The 20,566-nt window shown below is 39.8% G+C and overlaps 1 protein-coding gene across 2 annotated transcripts in view; it reads left to right on the top strand.

Moving 5' to 3' along the window:
• Window positions 1-20,566, top strand: part of RHEB (Ras homolog, mTORC1 binding) — a 43,131-nt gene that overhangs the window by 6,791 nt on the left and 15,774 nt on the right. For both annotated transcript variants that reach the window (XM_030010420.1, XM_030010421.1), the window contains exons 2-3: window positions 13,173-13,244; window positions 20,129-20,196. In XM_030010420.1, coding sequence (XP_029866280.1) covers window positions 13,173-13,244; window positions 20,129-20,196 — 140 coding nt within the window. The remainder of the gene's footprint in view (window positions 1-13,172; window positions 13,245-20,128; window positions 20,197-20,566) is intronic.

Raw genomic sequence — 20,566 nt, forward strand, 5'->3', positions numbered from 1 at the left:
GATTCTTGTTTAAATAACCTTCTAATCTAATAATTTCATGCAGCATCGAGGAAAAGTAAGATGTTTGACTTGGGGTAAATCTAAACCTTGTTCTGAAGTCTTCAAATTCAGATGATGCTTCAAGTGAGATGATCTGGAATTTTCTGGAAATGCTTGGTAGTAAAGATGCTGCAGTGGATCAAAGCCAAAGCTCCAGACTACGATCACAGAATCATAGAATCATTTAGGTTGGAAAAGACCTTTAAGATCACAGAGTCCAACCGTAAACCTAACACTGCCAAGTCTACCATTAAACCATGTCCCTAAGTGCCACCTCTGCAGGCCTTTTAAATACCTCCAGGGATGGTGACTCCACCATTTCCCTGGGCAGCCTGTTCCAATGCTTGACAACCCTTCTGGTGAAGAAATTTTTCCTAATACCTAATCTAAACCTCCCCTGGCGTAACTTGAGGCCATTTCCTCTTGTCCTATCTCTTGTTACTTGGGAGAAGAGACCAACACCCGCCTCGCTACAACCTGTACAGCGAAGTGCAAGGCATTCAGAATCACTGATTGCCTCCCTACTTGGAAAACCAGTGGAAGACAAATCTAAATGTTCTGTTGCTTTTCAGAGTAATCTTCAGTGTTTGCTAAGATACCCTACAAAATACCTGTTTCCTGCAAATACTGGTTGACTCCTCAACCTGGGTGACTCCTACTTTAGTTGTAAGCATTTATCAACACTGTTGCAGCATTGAGATGAGTCACAACTACTTAATCTGTTTAGATGTACTGGTTCTTCCTCAGTTTACCATATGCACTTTGATCACTGTACGTGCAAATTTTAAGTATAGTTGTATGAAGGATGTGGGATCAGACAGTGGTGAAAAAGGTAGTGGTATGAACAGATGATACAAGTTCTCAAAGTGCAGATTTTGGATTATCAAGCATGATGTGCTGGTCAAGTTGAAGATAGGACAAGCAAAAAATAGCTTGAGCCTTGGGGGCTCCTGAAAAAGGGAGGTGTACTTGGAATTTCTTATGGGACTTCTTACGTGAATTAAAGAACTTGCAACTAGAACATGAGGAGGAAATTTATAGGAGTTTAATTTGGATGAAATCTTTAAGAGTTTGTGAATAATGGCCAAAGGTTAATCTTTTGAGGCATAAGACTAAGGAACAAAAGACCCTAATGTGTGACGCTTGGAAGGCTTGTTCAGAAAAGTTGTGGTGCTTCTATATTAAGTAGATAAGAACTGAAGAAATCACAATTCCCTGATAGATTATGCTTTAAACAGTAAAGTTTCCTTTCAGCTCTCTTTTTTTAGTATTACACTGAAGTCTTAAAGAATGAGGAGTTAATACTTCTGGAATGGTTACCAGTATTCTTAGGTATTTTAGATTACAGAAACCAGAACAGCATGCATGACAAATGTTAGCTAGTTATTTGTATTCTGTGGAGTATTGAGTTAAATGAATTTTAATTTGGAAAAAGAGGGAATACATAAGTGGTCTCCAGCATGTGGGTGTGAACATGTGCAAGTGTAATACAAAATTATGATATGAAAGTGTCTCTTGACAACATTGTCTCCTGAGTTAGTGGGGTACATCTGTCTAGCTTCAACAACTTGTCAGATTGTATTGCCAAAACTTCATTCAATATGTACGGCCTCCTTTAAAGGTACTCTTGCTATATGCAAAAGAGCTGGGATGCATAATATGTAGGAAAACGCCCATTAAATCTGTCCTACAAACTGTCAAAACAATCAAGCACTTGACATTAAGGCAGTAAAGTGTATTTTGCTTTAAGGCTTGGTCCTCCATTAATAACAGATTTTTGGTGTTCTAAAATCTGTTTCAAAAGTAGCATTTTTAATTAGAACTGGAAGTTTCTGCCTTGAAATATGCATACAAACAGGCACTGTGTTTCGTAGTTTGCTGCATTCTCCATTTCTTCCTTAGAAATGTCTGTTTCTGTTACATGTTCTGCTTCATCTGTATGGTTTGACACTGGTGAATAAATTCTGAAGAAAGGTGTTAGTTGTGCTGTTCTAACTTTTTTTTTTCATGTTTGGAGAAAAAGGTTGTCAAAATTCTTGATAAACCTTTTGTGGTTACTAAAGTCTAAAAACTCTTTAAATGTGAGGTAATTCAAGTTTTACTGAACAGTAGAGCTAGGAAGAACAAGGTGTCTGAATGTTTCAAAATCATGTTCTTGATACAGAGTGTATCAAGGACTCTTAGGACACCTATACCATTTTTCTGCTTGTTCTTCCTCAACTGCAAAATACCTTTTATCCCTAAGTGTGATGGTAGGAGAGAGGAAGAGTTAAAGTGAAACTTCCAGAACTGTTTCAATGACTAGCTTGTTGAAATTTCTTCTGGGCGAGTGTCTTGGATGGTGTTCCTAAGCCTAGCATTGGGTTGTCCTTTTGTCACAACTAACTGCTATGAACAAGTGTAGTTAATGATAGTACAGAAAAATAAGATGATGTCTTCTCTCTTTGCATTTCCAGGCAAAAAGATCATGATCTTAAAAAGCCGTTATCTCGTATACAATTTATAGCTAATGATGAGACTGTAGGAGATACATTTCTTTTTTCCGAAGATGGTCATATGAACATCCTGTTATTTTGACATCCAGCTTCTTATGTAGGCATGGGCTGTACATCCCAAAGGTTGAAAGGGTTTAAAGGTGGAGGTTGGTAAGGAGAAAAAGGGGTATATGGACCCGAGTTTTAAGGGCAGCTTATTGTGGGGAAAGTTGGTCCATACCTGTCCAGTTCTTACAGCATGGAAGTGTGGAAACCAAAAATGAAGTTACGGGTTATTTCCCAAATAGCCAAGCTATGGAAGTAAGCAACTTCTGAAAGTCTTTGCTGTACCTATGGTAAATCTTGGCCCTTGACCTATTTGCCTGTGATAGTTAATATTTTATCCATTTCTGCCAAGTAGATGTGATGTACTTAGTTTCTTAGATACTGTTTAAAATAGACTTGAATTTAAGATTAGCTGGATGAATTTACGGTTTAACTGGATAATAGCAGAGTAAAAATTACTATTCCACTTTGAGAATTTTATTTGCATTGATATTCAGACACTTGTACAGCAGACAAATACAACGTACTGCTCTGTCTCTTGAAGGCTGTTGGCCTGAAGTTAGGTTGCCTTAAACTGTAGCTTGATACTCAACTCCTTGTCCTAGTTGCATGGTTGTGCTAGTGGAGTGCTAGGAAGTGAAGAGTCCAGCTTCTGTTGGCAAGTGCTTCCTCAGGTGCTGGAGCTGGACTGGCTGGAAGACGCTTCACTTCTGAAAGACGGTCTAAATGAAAAAATAGTTTAATGTCAGGTTGCAAGTGTCATCCTTGGCTACCTCCCTGGTTTTCAACTGGCTGGGGAAGGGCAGGGTGGGGGTGTTGGGTTTGGTTTTTTTTTTTCGAGTACTTCTTTGTGAGCCAGCAGGTTGATACACACTGGTTAGGAACATAAGAAGGCCAGCTGGCTGTCATGACAGCAAGAACTTTATAGTATGGTGTAGCAAACAAGGGTTACCTATTCTATTTTCTCTGCCCTATGGCAAAATCAGCTATGTCATGTCATACCTGATGGATCTCTGGCTTAAATTCCCTTAAAATTTCCCAAGGTCAGGGGGCTCTAATGATTCTTCTGGTACTCTGCGTGGTGTTATCCTTACCCCGGAGTCTTTTTTCCTGGTGTCTTACCCACATCTGTCATGCTGTGATTTAAGTATATTGTTACTTTGAACCTTCCTTACTGTTAACAGATTATCTTCTGTATTCAGAGGCTACTCTGTTATGTTGATCGGGTAGGTGTGTAAATGAAGAAGGCTTGCATTCAGAGTTAGTGGGGAGGGTTTAATGACTAACTCCAGCTGTATAAAGTGCTATGGTATGAAGATGGCATTTAACAGATTGTAGCTTTCTTCAACCCTGATTAATAGAGAGGAGGAACTTCACATGTTAAGCAGAAGGAATGTGGAAGATGCCTATAAAGTTAAGTCAAAGAAGATGTAGAATTGAACTGGAGGAGAGACAACAGTAACTTACCAAAAGTTGTTCTGAATCTTTTGGGGGGATGGTTGTTCTAGAGGAAGGTAGAGTTCAGGCGTACTGGTTTTTATGTTGGCATGGTTATGTATAGATCCACAGCAGCCTTGTGCTAGCACAGGAGAGTTACAAGTGGTCAAGGCTCAACTGTATGATCATAAATCAAGACTGTCTTGGTGTCTACCTATGCATCTGTTGACAGAGGTGTGATAGAGTTGACCATGTCCTGCTCCACTGGTGGAAGAGAGAGTCAACACTAATCTTTGTCAGTATCCCTAAAGACCAACTTCTCTGGTTTGTGCTAAGAGATGTTAGTGTTGTCAGGGTTGGTACTGCAGTTCCTGATGCTTCATGCAGCTTTGGGAACTTCCAGCAGTGCAGGTCATGGCAGGTGAATAGTGCTGTGTGCTGACATGGACTGCCTGTAGCAGCACTGTTTCCACGAAAGTCAGTTTTTGACTGCCACGTGCATTGCTGGCATTTGTTGACATTGGGTTCATCAGACTTTGGACTATCGGTGGTGGCACGAAGAGTTCGTTACATTAACGGACTACTTCATAATCAAGTATAGTGCTACAGGCTGAAGCTGCCTTTTGTTGCTGAGATCTTCTAGTCATTATTATGCAGTTAGATTGAGATATATATATTTAATATGTTGTAAAAGTAGCCTGCCTGTAGTTGTTGGAACAAGTCAGTAATATCTTCAGGTTTTGCTGCAGGTTGGCAAATAGCTCTGTGGACCTTCTGTCAGAGTGAGGCTGAAATTTCTTAGCTATAGTTGCTGGATATGTATCCCACTATTTGCTTGGTAATGTTACCAAGAGAGGGGATATTACCATTACTACTTTGTCAGGATTTTGTCCCATACCTGCTCTCTGTCATCCTACTACAAGGAAGAGAGAAATAAATCTCTTACTATTGTTCTTGCAATTCCAAGAAGATCCTTGAGGCTCTGTTTTGTATGTGTTTCAGTAGTACTGTCAAGAGGGTCCATTTCTCACCATTTCAGCTGCGTTTCCGACAGTTGACTTAGCATTACAATACGCTCAGGGTCAAGCTCCTAGACTTGCCTTTTTAAAATGATGCCAGGAAAATTTCACTGGCATTTTCAGAGACTTAGCCCTCTGCTTGGTGGTGATTGTAAGCAATGATAAGGTATGGTGGCCACAGCATTGGCAAGTCAATGCTATGGCTCCACTCCTCGTAAAGATCCTTACAAAGGAAGATCCTTAGGGAAGACCTGCATTTCAGTGAAACGGTACTGATCTGTTGAAAGGCTGAGGTCTTTCATCTTGGTAATGGTTCTGTGCTATTAAAGCTTTCTCTGTTACTGGTGTAGATCAGGTGGTCTAAAAACATAAGTCAGGTTTGCAGTGAAAGGAAGAGGAAAGAAGAGTTTATCCTGTGTTCTTACAGAAATGTTAAGTTTAAAATCCTAATTTGTACCTGTGTGCTCTGTCATGTTCGATGGCACACTGCTTTGCCAGGTGGTCAGTAGTAGCATGTAACTTAGTGTGGCTGGTGTTAACTTCAGCCGGTTGTGTAGAAATAAAAAAAAGGAAAATGATGGCTGCAAACCCCTGGTACAGCTGCTTTATCCCATGTGGTGTGCATAGAGTAGAGTTCATTGGCTTCTGCTGTTAAATTCAACTGTGCTGCAAGTGCAGTTAAGGCAGTATCTGTGCAGTGGATGGAGAGCTGGTGCTGGTGACTGCAGCTGGAAAGACCCACTTGTTGAAGAAGTGCTAAAATCTGCTAGTCCTGATATTTCTGGCTTGCAGAAAGGTAATTAAAGTTGTACACCCCAGTGATCTTTAGCGTCAAGAAAGACCTGACTGGAAGTTGGGAGTTCATTCCCTTGTGTTGAAACTGAAACCTTCAAGATGGAAAAGGGGAATGCATGGAATGCATTAAAGCAAGAGATATGTGTTTTTATTTGTAATGACATAGCATTTAAAACTGATTTAATGATGAAACAATGAGAGTTCCTGAAAGTATCTTTCAAAGACATTTAATGTTGTACGTACCTGATGATCCAAGGAAAGGTCAAGTTTATTCAGATACCTAATTAGCTACTTGAAGTGTGTGCATAGGGAGAGAGGACTTGGCTTCTACCCAGCAGTACAAGCTGAATTTTGCCTCTTCGGGGGGAAATCAGTACAAAGTTCAGGCTCTTTCCATCTTAAGTGTATCATAAAGTGAAACATTAGGGTCTGATCTTTAAGCTTAATAAGCTTCCCTTTACAAGTGCAATATATCAAGTTGTACTGCCTGACTTTTAGTTTAGGAATACATTTGCTAATTAAGCTAGCAGCACCTGCCTGATAAGTTGTCTCTGAATTGCTACCGTCACCTGAAATATTTTAGGCATGGTGCTGCGGAGAGGGAGGTGGGAAGGTGCTGCAGGGATGCACAGTTTCTGCAGAAAGTCTGAAGGGAGTACAGAAGACGGTATTTATCTGAGCAAATATTGGTTGACTGTCTGGGGTATGAATGTCTGAATTTCCTTTGCATTTAGGAGACCCCAGGATGCAGTTCCCCTGACCTATTTAAAACATCTTGGATGCAGCCATCTGTGCATGTATACCATGGCCAGGTGAGATGTATGCCACAGAAGTTTTCTGGATTTTTTTTTTTTTTTTTTTTTTTTTTTTTTTTTAAGCCTAGTAACAGCTTTTCCATCTCTGACAACTGATAGTAAACACGTGGAATTAAAATTGGTTTACATCATTAAAAGGGAAACATCAGGCAAACTGTGGCCCTCTGTTTTTCTGCCAGCAAGGGTAACAACCAGAGGTAACTGGACTGTGCACTAAAATAACTAAAACATTTCTTCTGACAAACCTTTGCTGAGGTTACTGACTTAGAGACAAAATGGACATCTGGAACTGGCAACTAAGTTGTTGCAGGAAAACAATGGAATTTTTCTTTACATACTTGGCCTGGACATCTAATACGTTGCAACAAAGCATAAGTGAACATTCAGGGATGAGCACTGCTGCAGGATGGAACAAGCTTGCTGTTACATATCAGGGAATAAAGCACATGCTCTCTTCTTGCTTTCTTGCTTTCCCTACAGAAGATATGATCTAGGTAGCATTATTAGGACTCTTGGTTTGTGTTTTGAAGGCTCATGGCTGTCAGCCTAGCAAAGGCCTGCAAATATGCTTATGAGTTCAACCGACTACTTTGAAATCTGAAGAAAATAAAGGAAGCCATCTGACTTCCTTTCTAAGTGATTGCCCCTCAGATTTCTTCTGGCTTGCAGAGGAATACCTTTGATAAACCTCAAGAAGATTGTGCAACGCAGAAGGAAGCGAAACAAGCATGTGTCCTTTTCTCCCTGCAGGCTCGTGTTCTTGGTGTTACGGACCATCAACCTCCTCTTCTACAGCAGGAGTGGTTCTTGCTGCAATATCTTGCCTTAGACTGTCAAATACATTTCCTTATATCCTAATATAAAAGTAGATCAGGAGAAGGCAGGGAATGGGATAGAGTGCCACAGAAGTTGAAAAAGAGCTTATGTTGTCCTGAAATGCTGATCTGCTGTTTGGTTTGTCATGAAGGTCTCTTCTGTTCCTGAGGTCCCTCACTACATTACCAAAAGATGTCTCACTGAGGTCCTCAGACTTTTGCTCTTACAGGTTTAGAAAGGCAGATCCTTTAGTCTGTCCTTCAGAAAGCTCAGACAGCACCCTGTGAGAGGAGTGCCACCACTCTTCGTGTTGCAAATCAAGCATCAGTATCATATGAGCAAGTGCACCAGTTGAGCTCTGTGTCAGCAAGAGTTTTCTCTGTAAGCATCAGAAAATAATTTTTTAATCCTGGTATCATAATGTTGATGTCACAAGGAAATCACTACAAAATGGATAAAACTATGGCTCAGAGTAGATGTTTATACGTGATAATTCCTCATGAGTACAAGTCTAATAGTAGAATTAAGTTGCATCTGAGTAAAACACAGACTACTCATTTTATCACTGTCTCCAGAGGTTTAGAAACAGAATTCTATATTGACCCAGATGTATAATTTTTATAGTCATTGGAATAATTCACCGAACTACATAGTAATGGTCAGCAAAATAGCAACTACATAGTGCTAATTAGTATCTGGGGGAAAAAAATCTTAATTAACCATAGCAAGTTGCTAATGATGAAGCCTGAGATGAATGATGAGCTGGTGATGGATTCTGAGATCATCTACTATCTTGTGAAAACATTTTTGTTGAAGAGTGATGCTATACTTCCCTTTGCTACCCAGTTAAACCTCCACCTGCTCCCAAGAAGTTGTTCAGTCCCTTTCTGTGCTCTGAGGACAAATAGATAATCTGCACTGTGGAAATGCTGCTGTCTCCATTTTGTGCATCTTGGTATTCTGAATTAAAGAAGATAAAGATCCCATGTTCAAGTTAGAGTGTAAATTTCAGTATGAAAACTTCCATCTCTGAAGTGTAGTAGGTTGAGCATAGCTGCGCGTGAGATATTGAAAGCTGGGCATGCAGTCAGTCTTAGCAAATTTGATATGACTGACAGCATTTCATTATGAAATTTCTTGAACCCTTTTGTGACAAAAACTAAACTAGTTTGTTCTGTAGGTAAGCCTGAGTAGATCTATGTAGAGACTAACCTAGGTAAGATGCTAGGCTTGTGGTAGGAGTGGATTAGATGCTGCCAGCAGTTAAGTGTTTAATAATTAAGCAAAGTACGTAAGTGGGCATTTTAATAGAAAAAGATGGGTTAAAGAAACTATGAGTCTAAAATTCTAACAGAACAGAGAATTGCAACTCTATAGTAGTTGTTCCTGACCCCATCAAACTGTTTACTGATTGCTTGTGCAGATGATTTTGAGTATTGAGAAATTCTTCCTGTTGAGATAAACTGCACTGTGCTGCCAGTGGCTGTCATCGTGGAGATGCCACGTTAGAGGGCAGCTGCAGAATCGAGCTTGCACAACGCCTTGCTTGTGGAGCTGTTGTTTGACTTGCTCGCTGGCCAGTTGCATCATATCTGTCTCCTGGGTTTGTGGGGGGGAAGTTGGCTGCAGATAAGAATTTCATCTGGGCTTTCCCTCTGCCTATTGTAAGGAGAATAAGGATGTGGGATGGGGATGGCAGGCAGGTGGTAGTGCACCAAAGAGAGGGCATGGCCTCTTCGGGGATGCCAGCTGTCCATGAGCCCACCCATGCTCAGTTACTCATCTTCTTGGTAAACTGCCTAGTGTTGTAAAGCTTGAATTTTAAGGCTAGGTTAAATACCACAGCTCTTGTCCAAGAAGTAAAAGGATGAGTAAAAACTCTATTTGGCAATTGTTTTGCCTTGGCAATTGCAATGGCATTTGAAACTGATGTGCTATGACTGCACTAGTCAGAGTGTTTATAGGATGTTCCACTTTAGGTAGCGAGTGTTCTATTGTATGAACAGAAATAACGGCTTTATTTTTTGAAATGGCTTTCTGTCTGAAAACCTGTTCCTTTCTGTTTTGACAGTGGAAGACTTTTCTTTACCACTCCAGCATCATATTGTAAATAATGAGTTGTGTAAGCAAATACCCTTTGGGTAGTTCTGGACAGCTTGATTTGGGCTTTCAGCCACCTGGGACTTGTATTCTAAAGACTTGTAAAACCTGTTCTTCCCAGCCTTTACCCTTTGTCCTACCTTTCCAGGGAGAGGGATGGTCAGTAAACTTGGAGAATTTTACTTAAAACTGCTCTGCCATGGAGTATCTGATGCTTTGAGTTACCACAGCGAGTACAGCTGGAGGAATCACCCTGTTGCCCTGCCCCAGTGTTGCCCTTGTTTGATGCCCTTATTTCTTCCTAGCCATTTTAAGCTCTCTGGTTCTGAACAGAGTCAAAATCTTAAACCATTATCTTCTCCAGTCAGATTTTGCAAATGCTTTATCATCTTGAAAATCACAGGTCTCCATCTATTTAGTGAACTGCTTCCAGCAGACTTTGTCTTGCTTCTGCTCATGACACTTCTCCTTTTGGTCTCAACAGATGTTTATTTTCCTAAAACTTGAGGACAGTGGATACACTAAAAGTATGAGCGTGGAGGATGCTACAATGAAAAGCTTAGCAAACTAAAAAACATTTGGCATTTGATCCAAATGAGGGCATATTAGAGCTGAGCCTTTTTTTGAGGTATGCACCCTTGAGTAATCAATTAATCAAATCTTTGCTGCTGGTGTCAGGCTCTCTCACCCATTTAGGCTGAAGTGTGCTAGCGCCGCATGCACATCTAGACTGCAGTATCTCCCCGCATCCTCCTCCCTGCAGTGCTCCAAGATAGAGTTAGCACATCAGTAGATGCGGTTGCGTGCAGTTCCTTGGTCCGTGCCTCATCAACGTTATGTTTATGTTGTAATTCTCTCTGAAAATGTTGCCTGATCTTTCTGGGGGAAGAGCAGGTAGGAGCTAAATTGTCAACTTAATTTTCTTCTCTGTCCACGAGCATAGGTCAAAAGCCTGGAATAAAACCTGTCGGACAAAGTTCAAGCCAAGCTGTTGTTGACATGGTCCTGTGTTCTTCTTGGGCATGGGCTGAGACAAGGCAGTGGGGTGTTAATGACTTAGGTTTTAAATTTCTTGTGTACCCTTTGGAAGCCTTGGTTTAGTGGGATACTGTTGCATGCACTTGTCCTGAGAGGGTACGTGGCTGAATCCAAGACTGGAGAGCTTCCCTGTGGCTCCTCTAGGAAAGCAGGCATCCTCTTGTGATCACAAACACATCATTACTGGAAGCCTTGTTACAAAGCTTGGAGGAATTTAGGAGGAGAGTGTTGGAGCACTGGTTTTGTCTGTTTTTGTTTCCTCCTCTTTCACTGTTGGGAGGAAAGCAGTAATTAATACAGCTGGATGTTAAATGCAGCATTTTCTGTTGGCTCGGACTTATTTCTAGTATTCAGTTTCCAGACTTAGCACAGACAGACGGTAGCAGTCAAGTCTTTCAGTTAGTTTAGGATCCTCCTTAGGAGGAAAAATGTTCAGTGATGATCTATGCTTAACTTAACTCTCCTTATCTTAAAGATGTAACAGCCTAATATAGGAATAGTTAACTTTGTTTTAAAATTGAGTGCTTAATGTGCTGGTATTGGCAAAGAATCTGGAAGCGTGAACTCTGTGTAGCAGCTTCATAAGCTTATAGCTGAAGAAGAAGTAGCTTAAAAGTTCATTCACTCTATAAGTGGTGTCCAAAATACACAGCCTCAGAAAGTTGCTGGGATGCATAGTCTCAGTTCTGAGTTTGTCCTTATTAGGATGATTTCAGATGTGCATGGTTGCTTTGCTTCCCCCCACCCTTGCTGGAGCAACAGTTTAAAGCTCGTTGTTCTCTGCAAACTCATGCATAGTGAGTATAACACCTTTAGTTGCACTGTTAGATGTACTGGAGAATGGTATCCAAGAACTCGATTTGAGAAAAAGCAACTCTTAAAAGGTCGTGTGCTGGTTGGTCTTTTTGGGGGTTGTCTGGGTTTTTTAGCATTGTATCTTGAATAAACTGGCATGACTGATAGGAGACAGCAGAGATAAGCATGGCAGAGCTGGACAGTGATGTTAAAATAAACCAGGTGGTGAGTTGATGAAGGTTATGGCTGTTGGAAATCCCCAAATGATGATGCTTGTGTGACACTTTCTTCCTTCTTCCTGGAGGAGTAAATCGTGGAAGTGTTGCAGTTAATGAAGGAATTGACTGCACATGTAATTATAAATATTAAGCCAAACTTCCCTTGTATCACTTTCTTGCTTGTACTTTGTCTGACTTGCAATTTTTAGAATGTCTTTAACAAAGTGACTTGCTAAGTATGCTGATAATAATAAGAAGTCAAATGTGAATAGGTCAAGAGCCTTGTATGCTGAAGCAAGAATGGGGTGGTTGGAAGTGGAAAACTGTTTTTTAATACCTCCTGAAGGAATGCTTAGGAAAGAACTTTTTCTGCAGCAAAGTGTAAACATAGCATGGTCTGAGCACTGCAAGAGAGCAATCTTTATCCAAAGCAATTAATTCTTGAAAATAGTTTTACTATATAGTTCAACCACAACATTGGTTACTGATGATGTCATTGAAAGGCTTCCACTGACTAGGATGGTCTTGAGTCTAAATTTTAACTTGAGGTCATATTTTGTTTGTGCTTCTTGCCAATGAGAAGAGTATAAAGGAGCATGAAGAATATGCTTATTTCCAAAAGCAGCTAATGCACTTGGGAATCTTTATAAGAGTGTATTTGTCCAGTAAACATAGTGTAATAGGATCTAGTAGAAGATGTGCTGTAATGGAAATTGTGTTAAGACTTCAGTAATGCTTTGAAAAGTCTTCAGTTGCAGAGCTTTAAAGGTGCTTTTTATGGTCAATGTATGCCATCTTGTAAAATCTTTCAAGACTAAATTAGTTTTAATTTTTTCAATCTGCTATTAAGTGCAATGTTTTGCATTACTCTTTATTGGAGGGGTGTATGATCAGATCAGCATAACTGAAATGGAGACCGTTAAGTTGTCTGCAAAAGTAGCAGTTAAATTGCTTTCAAAAGAAGACAATCCAATGATGCCCCCTCAATCACTGCTTAAAATAACAGCTTCCATTGGTCTCTTGTAGTGTGGCATTAAGAGGATTAATAGGAGAATATATTGATCTAAAGAATTTTGGGATCATCCTTTTGTCATGGGAAATACGTCCAATCTCCTAGTCAAACCAAATTTGGCTAATTCTGTCCAAGTTCCTAGTTTCCTGTGCAACAACTGAAAATTATTTCTAGTTTTCCTTGCTTCTCGACAGAAGAACCTTCCAAATATAGCAGTTTGTTAAATTTAGTTTTATGAGGATTGGACACTGCTACTTTTAGATTTGTTTTAAACTGGAGGAGGCACTTAAATTATGCTATGTTAAAACAAAAGCAGAACACATGCCGAGTAGCTTTTGCACTATTTTTTATGTGTTCAGGAGACCCAGTTACTAGGAATAGGCACTTAATTTAAAAATAGGTCAGTTGTCATGTATAGATAGTTTAAATGAACCATACAAAGCTCATACTGGCTCTTATAAAAACATTAGTGTATCTACTGGTAAGTGTAAAGTGATAACAGCCTGAAGACTTGTTTCAATACAGATTATCTTTTCCTTGCTTTACAGGAAAATCTTCACTGACGATTCAGTTCGTGGAAGGACAGTTTGTTGATTCGTATGATCCAACCATAGAGAACAGTAAGTAAATAACTGACAAGCTGCTCTTCTGTGCCTAACTAACTTTTATCATAAGCCATTGTGGTTATACATACTACTGACATGGACTTTTACATATTAACATTAATTAACTGTTAAGTTTTATGAGTCCTTTAAACCAATGCATACCAAGCTTACAGAATTGCAGCATGGAAATAGCTGTGTGCGTATTTCTCCAAACAGCTAAACTGTTTTTAACACTAAATGAAGGAAAACCTAATCAATCTGACTATTTGCATCTCCTTCTTGTGTTGTATGTATGTTGTTGGACATCTGCTTCCCTAATATAGTTGGGGCACTTCAAATTAAGTATGTCATACCTATGTGAAAATGTGTTGCTACACAGAACTGTTCCAAAGTCTCAAACATCTCATTTGATCAGTATATCCAGATGAACACAAAGCCAGCAATACCAGCGAGGAGTAAATGACTACCTTAGAAGGTACACATGCTGTGGCCATGATAACATGATAATCTTTTAAATTACTCATATCCAACTGCTTGATAACAAGCCTGGTACACAGTCAGCTTGCTGCAAATACTGAGTAACTGACTTCAGGTGTCTCTTTTCTCTTAGCAGTTTTTTTAATATTAGTGCCTTTCTGAATACCTAGCATAGCGGGTGAGTAAAGATACTAACACCAAAAATGCTGCCAAGAGCAACAAGTCACTTCAGAGGCAAGTTACCCGGTATTCATTACAATCCAACCACCTCTTTCTGAGCTAGTGATGGTCATAAAGTACTTGAGCAGCTGTGGTGCTAGGCTGAGTAACTTGATCGTACCGGCTCACTTTAATTGTGTAGCAAATAAAACTTTGATTTCATGATCATAACCCTGGAGTTCTTGTATTTCAGTGACTTCTGAAATGCAGTGGTAGGACACATTTTTACTGTTTCAAACTTGTGCAGTAGGATGTTAAGCCTATGTGATACTCTGGAAGTTTGAATGAAGTATTCAGCAGAACAAGGTTTCTTTTTGATATATATGGTAATAATTACAAATCAGTAGCTATCAGGATATTTTACTGAGGATTATTTTATTGCTTAGAACTAAAATTCAGATGCTACTTTTTGAAAAACTCTACATTCTCTATAGTGAGTCAGGGTGGATAATTTGCCCCTTGACCTGAATGATCTGTTAGTCCTTATACAGATGTCATTAATATTAACACTTTCCATCAACCCTTTTTACTTTGTTAAAACTATAAAAAAGGTTTATTTTGAATTAAAGCTGCTAACAAAATACTGGGGATTAAGCTTCTGTACTTTAAGTCTTAATATCAGCTGGGACAGATTATTTTTCACTGTCTGTGCTATATAAATGCAAATTATTTAAAGTAATCTTTTAGTTTTATGCAGGTATATGGGAACAAATAAAGCTTGAGAGACATGGGGTCAGAGTTTCTCTAAAATACTGCGTCTGTAACTTGTTTTAGGATTTTGATACCTTGGTACAAGGTTGGCTTGTTTCATTCTTTACAAGCTCTTCTTGTCCACAGAAACCTATTGCCTGTAACTGCTGTTATTAACTCTAGTTGTATGTCTCACACTGGTAGCATTTCATAACTATATGAAAATACACTCTGGATGAATTCTGCCCTTATTTGACTCTTGCAGTCTGCACTGCTTGCTTGATCTGAATTCTAAACATTGAGCATGTCATGGCCATGAAAACTTTGTTGGGCAGGGTGTCTTGAAAAGGCATAACTTTTCACTTGATTTCTAATTTGTTTGGGAAACAAGCACCATTATTGATTTGGTGAAAGTCTTATGATGTACGGCATGGCTGGAGGAATTTGTTTTCTGAAAGGTAGAGAATTGAATGGCCCTTCTTGCATCAGAACATGTTGCTGGGAAGTAAGGGTTGAAAATGTAAAAGATGTATGTGCCCTGAGGTTCAAAACAGGAGGAAATCTGTCCCGTCTTTAAGCCCTGGAAGTCCTGATAGAGAGAATGTTTTAAAAACGCTTCTGTGAAGAACGGAAGAGATAACACATTCTAATTTAACACTAACATTTTAAGATACCTCGAAGGTATCTTTAAGAGGGACATGTGAAACTAGTTTTGATGGGATTATTATAAAGCCATTTTTTTGACTGCTTAATCTTTTTAAAATGTTTTTTCTAAATATAAATCTTTGACCAGTCCAGTCTTTTGACACTCCCAGCTGTATGTTTCTGATTCTGTGCAGGGTCATAAGTATGTAATCAACTCTTTTATTGTTTTCCTAGCTTGAAATTACAAATCTGGTTAACAATGCTGGCAAAAAGGGTTGACAAGTCCAGGTTCCTGTACTAGGGGCCGTGTTGGAGAAAGTTGCATTTTTCCAGTGCTTTATATCGGGTTATGAAAGCTTTTCAGTTTCATCTAGTGATGGGGTCTACTTTAGTGTCACAGAACATGGGAATGAAAAAAAATACAGGCTAAAGAATAGTCTGGCCTACGTAATTTCTGTTTTGTCTCCAGAAAATTGTTACTGATAACTTACTACAGTATTCTGCCAGCACTGATTAAAGGGTAGAAAGCTGCAGTACTGCTGGTAGCTTAATCTTCAGAATTTTTCCTTCAAATAATAAAACTTGCACAAAAAATTGAGTGTAAAGCTAAATTGTATAGAAGGCAAGCTGTAGTTAAGCTCTTAAAGGAACAAGTTGCATAGCATATAAGCCTTGAGCAATAGGAATAAGACCTAATATTCTAGTAGTTTCATTTTTTCAGTGTGAAAATCACTACCTTCTTTGGAAGTGGTAAAGAGAAAATAAGCTGTATCAGATTTCACTTAGTGTTTGTTAAAGTCATCACTGCTTCACTGCTCCGTTTTCCTTTGCTTATATTACATTAGAACCAGAAAAGTTAGTTTATGTAAGTTAATGAGCATGTTGAATTCAGTTGCTTCTACTAAACTTGTGTATCAGGAAGAGTAACTTGCAGCGTTTTGTGGCAGCAGCAGAGGTGAGAGTTAATTGCTTAGCAAAATAGATTTTCCCTTTCTGAATGTCCCAACAGGAGTGACACCATGATGGGTGGCTATTCTTGAGACAGCCAGGTTGAGAAACTAGTGGAACAATTACTTGTGGGAGTGTTGGAAAGAGAAGGAAGATCATTGCAGAGCAGGAGTGTATGGAGGGAGTCTGTATGGGCACTGAGCTGAATGGGGCTCTGAAGGCAGATTAGCTCAGATGAGCTAAGACCAGAACAATTTAAAACTCAAAAATTTTACTGGAATAAAAACTAGAATCTTAATTTGGAACTTGAAGCAAATAGGTCAGATAGAATAGATAATGAAGATGTGCACATAACTCCACCCATCCCCATCTTTGCAGAGATGTCTTTTTGGTTGTCATTAGTTCAGTGATTTTGTGTTGCAGGAAAGCTGACTTGACTGACCGCATCTCAAAAATGTTTTCTCCAGCTCCTCTGAGGCCTGCCTGGCTGCACTCTGCTTTTCCTTGCAGCTCTAGAGAAGCTTCTAGCACTGTGCCATAGCTCTGTGGTCTTCCTTTCTCCCCTAAACAGGCTCAGTAGCTCCCTAGAGGAAAGGAATAGTCTTCCCCCAAGGGCTTCCTACCTCCATCCTGTGTTTTTTAATAAAGTTGTGAGTAGAGCATATTAGAAAGGTGGAGGGGCCTGGAGGAACCCTAGTAGTCATGGAGGGGATACCTATAGGTTTAGATGGGTCTGCTAGAAGCATCTTTAAGGCTAAACTTCTTCCATGCATGTCATGGCAACTGCAATGGAGGGCTGAAGTATGCTTCTTCCCAGGAGTTGCTGATGAGCAGCATTCTCAAGGGGTGGAAATGAGGCTTCTGAGAAAAATTAAATATAGCTCTGTTGCATTACACATCTCAGTGTTATAAAAGATGTCCTGACAGATAGTGACAGGCATTGACTTTGGAATGAAGACAAGTAGAAAGGGGTGCAAAAGGTAGTAACCAAGGAACCCTTATGAGGTGGTTGTATTTAGCTACCAGCCAGTTGCTCTGTGGGAATAATGTTATACCAGTCACCTTTACTCAGTAGCACTATTGATCTAAAAGCCTGCATTCATATGCCTGGTACTGCTTTTTTTATCGTAATGGCTTGTTTTCACAGCAGCTGTCATTTTAGTTTTATATGCAAATCACTTCATTCATGTTGGTGTAATTGAAATACACTTGATCTTAGGGTGACGATGATCAGCAGTTGAGGGAGTTGCTGCATAAGTTACACTTCTGCTGAGCTGTAGCAGCATTCAGGGTTGCACCCTGCACATAATTTTTCCAGAACTTTCTCTGATGGCAGAGTGGTTTAGTTTCTTTGCAATGCAGCCGTTGACTGGTGCACCCTCAACTGTACGCATGTATCTGGTGCTGCGCTGTTCACTGCAGCATCGAATTCTCCAAGTTTCAGCAGTGCATCAGAACTGGGAACAACTGTAGGTGAAGGTGGGGTTTGCAGCTTTCTTCATGTAGCTACACTTGAGTTATGCATTGCAAGGTGTAAATATGTCTTGTTCTGAGATTGGCGTGCTTCATGGAGGTAAAACAGGCTTTACCCATGCTTCAGCTGATGAGCAGCGTTTCACAGATGTTCGTGTTATGACTAGACTGCAGAGATTGTTCAGGTCTGCTGAAATCTGTCCTTGGCATACCAGGAAGAGCCATGCTGTGCAGTTATCATATTATTGGTTGTTTGTCTTGCTCATAGGCACAGCAGAAGGCAATGTGTCCCAGGATGATAGGTGATGGAACTGGAAGTGGAGACTTCCTCTGGATCAAGGGGACCTGTGGATCGCTAATCACATTTAATACAGCTGCAGGTTTTTCCCAAGATTAAATTCTTACCAGGAATATTTTTTAAAAACTTCAGCAAAGAAATGGGAGTCACTAATTATGACTGCATCAAAGCAGATTTGTGTTCTTGCAGTGGGCTGTTCCTAGTGCTACAAGCCTCTGCACTGAACTAACAGTTCTCCTCACCCAGTCTGTGGTGACTCCTCCACTGTTTCCCTTCCGCTGGCTCTGTCACACTCTGCTTCCAGTACTGATGATGATGATGTCTTTGCTCGGTCTATTCTAGGCTTCTCGAGTAGTCTGAAAAAGCTGCCATCTGTCTCTGTCCCTTTTTAAATACTAACTTCATGAGGCTCTTGAAGCTACTTTGATTGCAGAGTGCTTTGATATGCATGTGAAGTGTCAAGACACTAGAGAGAGACTGTTACTTTTAATATACCTGTTAATGCAGTATGTCTCCAGATGAGTCTGTTTTCCCTCTGACTTGAAGCAGTGATATTGTATATAGCAGCACTGCATGTTAACATCTGTTCAAACAAACAGTTACTTCTGTCCCCACCACACTATGCATCCAAGGCAAAGAGCTGTTGTGGATTCTTGCTTCATAACCCTAAAATTCTGTGCAGCGATGACAACGGTGTCCAGACAGTGACTTGAGTGCAGCTCGTATGCACATGTGCTAAAGCAGCTTTCTTGGGGGATAGACAGGGTAAGGTAGGAGCTCTCTGAGGCTCCATTTCAAATTGCACTTGTTGGTATTGTAATGGAAACGGTAGGTATGCTTTACACTGTTTATTTAGATACTCTGCGTTAGTTTGGCATTGCTGTTTGAATTGTTCCTTTTTTTTTAAAAAGGGTGCTTTGATTTACTAGGTGGGCTGAAACCTCCAGTTTCAGATATTTCAGCCCACTTACTCAAGACAATACTCACATTGTGGAGACTTGACAGGGCAACAAGCATTGGCGGGGCGGAGGAAAGTTGGCAAACTTCAGCTTCTAGGAGACCCTGTACAAAACTCAGAAGGCGTAGGCAGGAGACCGCACAGTGGGATCAAGAACATTCAACTTTGCAGCTACGCCAAGCTGTTGGACAACTTAAAGTATGATGAACAGGTCACTGCAGTGTTAGCTATTTCCATGCTCATCACTGCAATGAAAGATGAAGCTTCATAGGACTGTTAGTATTTGGGAAAACCACCTCAACCAGAGGACAACACAAATTTTACTCAATATATTAGTACTGTCCAGTAATTGTGTCTTAACTGCAACACTAAGGACAAAGTGAAGCTCTGAAGGCAGGTCAGTGTGCTCTGTTTGGTACGTGTAGTGCTTGGTAGTACATTATTCCCACAAGAGCCGTAACACTGTTTGCTTTTGCAGTTGCATAATACAAACACTGAGTAAGATTCCTCAGCTCACAGTGCATTGGCACTACATGAATCTGAGGAAGAGAAGCAATTCTCATCACTTTTAGGGACTGAATGTACTTCCTGACTGAGGACTAAGATAGGCTGGTAGCTATAGAAAATGTGAAAGCAACACGGTGAACTTCTAGCTAAATTCTCATTATTTAAGTTTAGCATATTCATAAGTTTGGCTCTGTGTGTTCTAGGCCCCAAAGTTTGGTTTTGGTGTTTGTTTTTTGGTTGTTTGTTTTTTGATCCAGGTAATTTACCTCATGGTATTTACCTTTAGGAAATTGATCTTGCTGCTTGGAAACTGGGTAAAATGTCTTATAATAAGTTCAAACTTAGCTTTGATGATAATTGTATTTTAAGTGTCTTGTGTTACCACAAATTACAGTTGCTTGGAAGTCTCTTAGAAATGCATGTAAAAACCCTTTTTACTCTTTCCTTTTAAGGAAGTAAAGGAGAAACTGCTGCATCCAATGTGAGGAGAATCTTGAAATTTTAAAGTAAATTTCTGAGTTTCGTTATCTGCAATACACCATTTAAAAGTACAGCCACCTGATCTAGGCTTTTACTGCTACTTTAAACCTGTAACTAAAGTTCTTTTTCTTAGTGCCTTGGCTGATGGTGATCCCTTCCTTGTGGATAATTCTGACATGTTTATGTATTTCTTGTTTGTTCTAGCTTTTACAAAACTGATCACAGTAAATGGCCAAGAATATCACCTTCAGCTGGTTGACACTGCTGGTCAAGTAAGTTATCTTTCTTTCTTTCTTTCTTTGGATCTTTCTTCAGAGTTAAAACAACAGGTATTCATACTCCTGTACAGCTAAGTTGGTAACAACCATGCGTTCAAAGGTGAAGGTTAACTTAAATGATTCTGCCTTGTTGTTTAGCCACTAAAGAGCAATGTTTCTGTAGTGTTTATTTAAAGGCTTTGTTTTGGTTTTTTGTTTGGTGGTTGGTGTTTTTTTTTTTTTCCTGTCTATTGAACGTATGTCTAAAAAAGTGAAGAAGGAACTGCCTTAACTCTGATGTACCAAAAGTTCATAAGTAGCGTGCTTGATATTTACGGACTAAACTAGGTCTTGCTTTAGATGGGAAATGTCACTTCAGTAAACC

Source organism: Aquila chrysaetos, chromosome 3 (genome assembly GCF_900496995.4).
Source record: "Aquila chrysaetos chrysaetos chromosome 3, bAquChr1.4, whole genome shotgun sequence".
Classification (NCBI taxonomy): Eukaryota; Metazoa; Chordata; class Aves; order Accipitriformes; family Accipitridae; genus Aquila; species Aquila chrysaetos.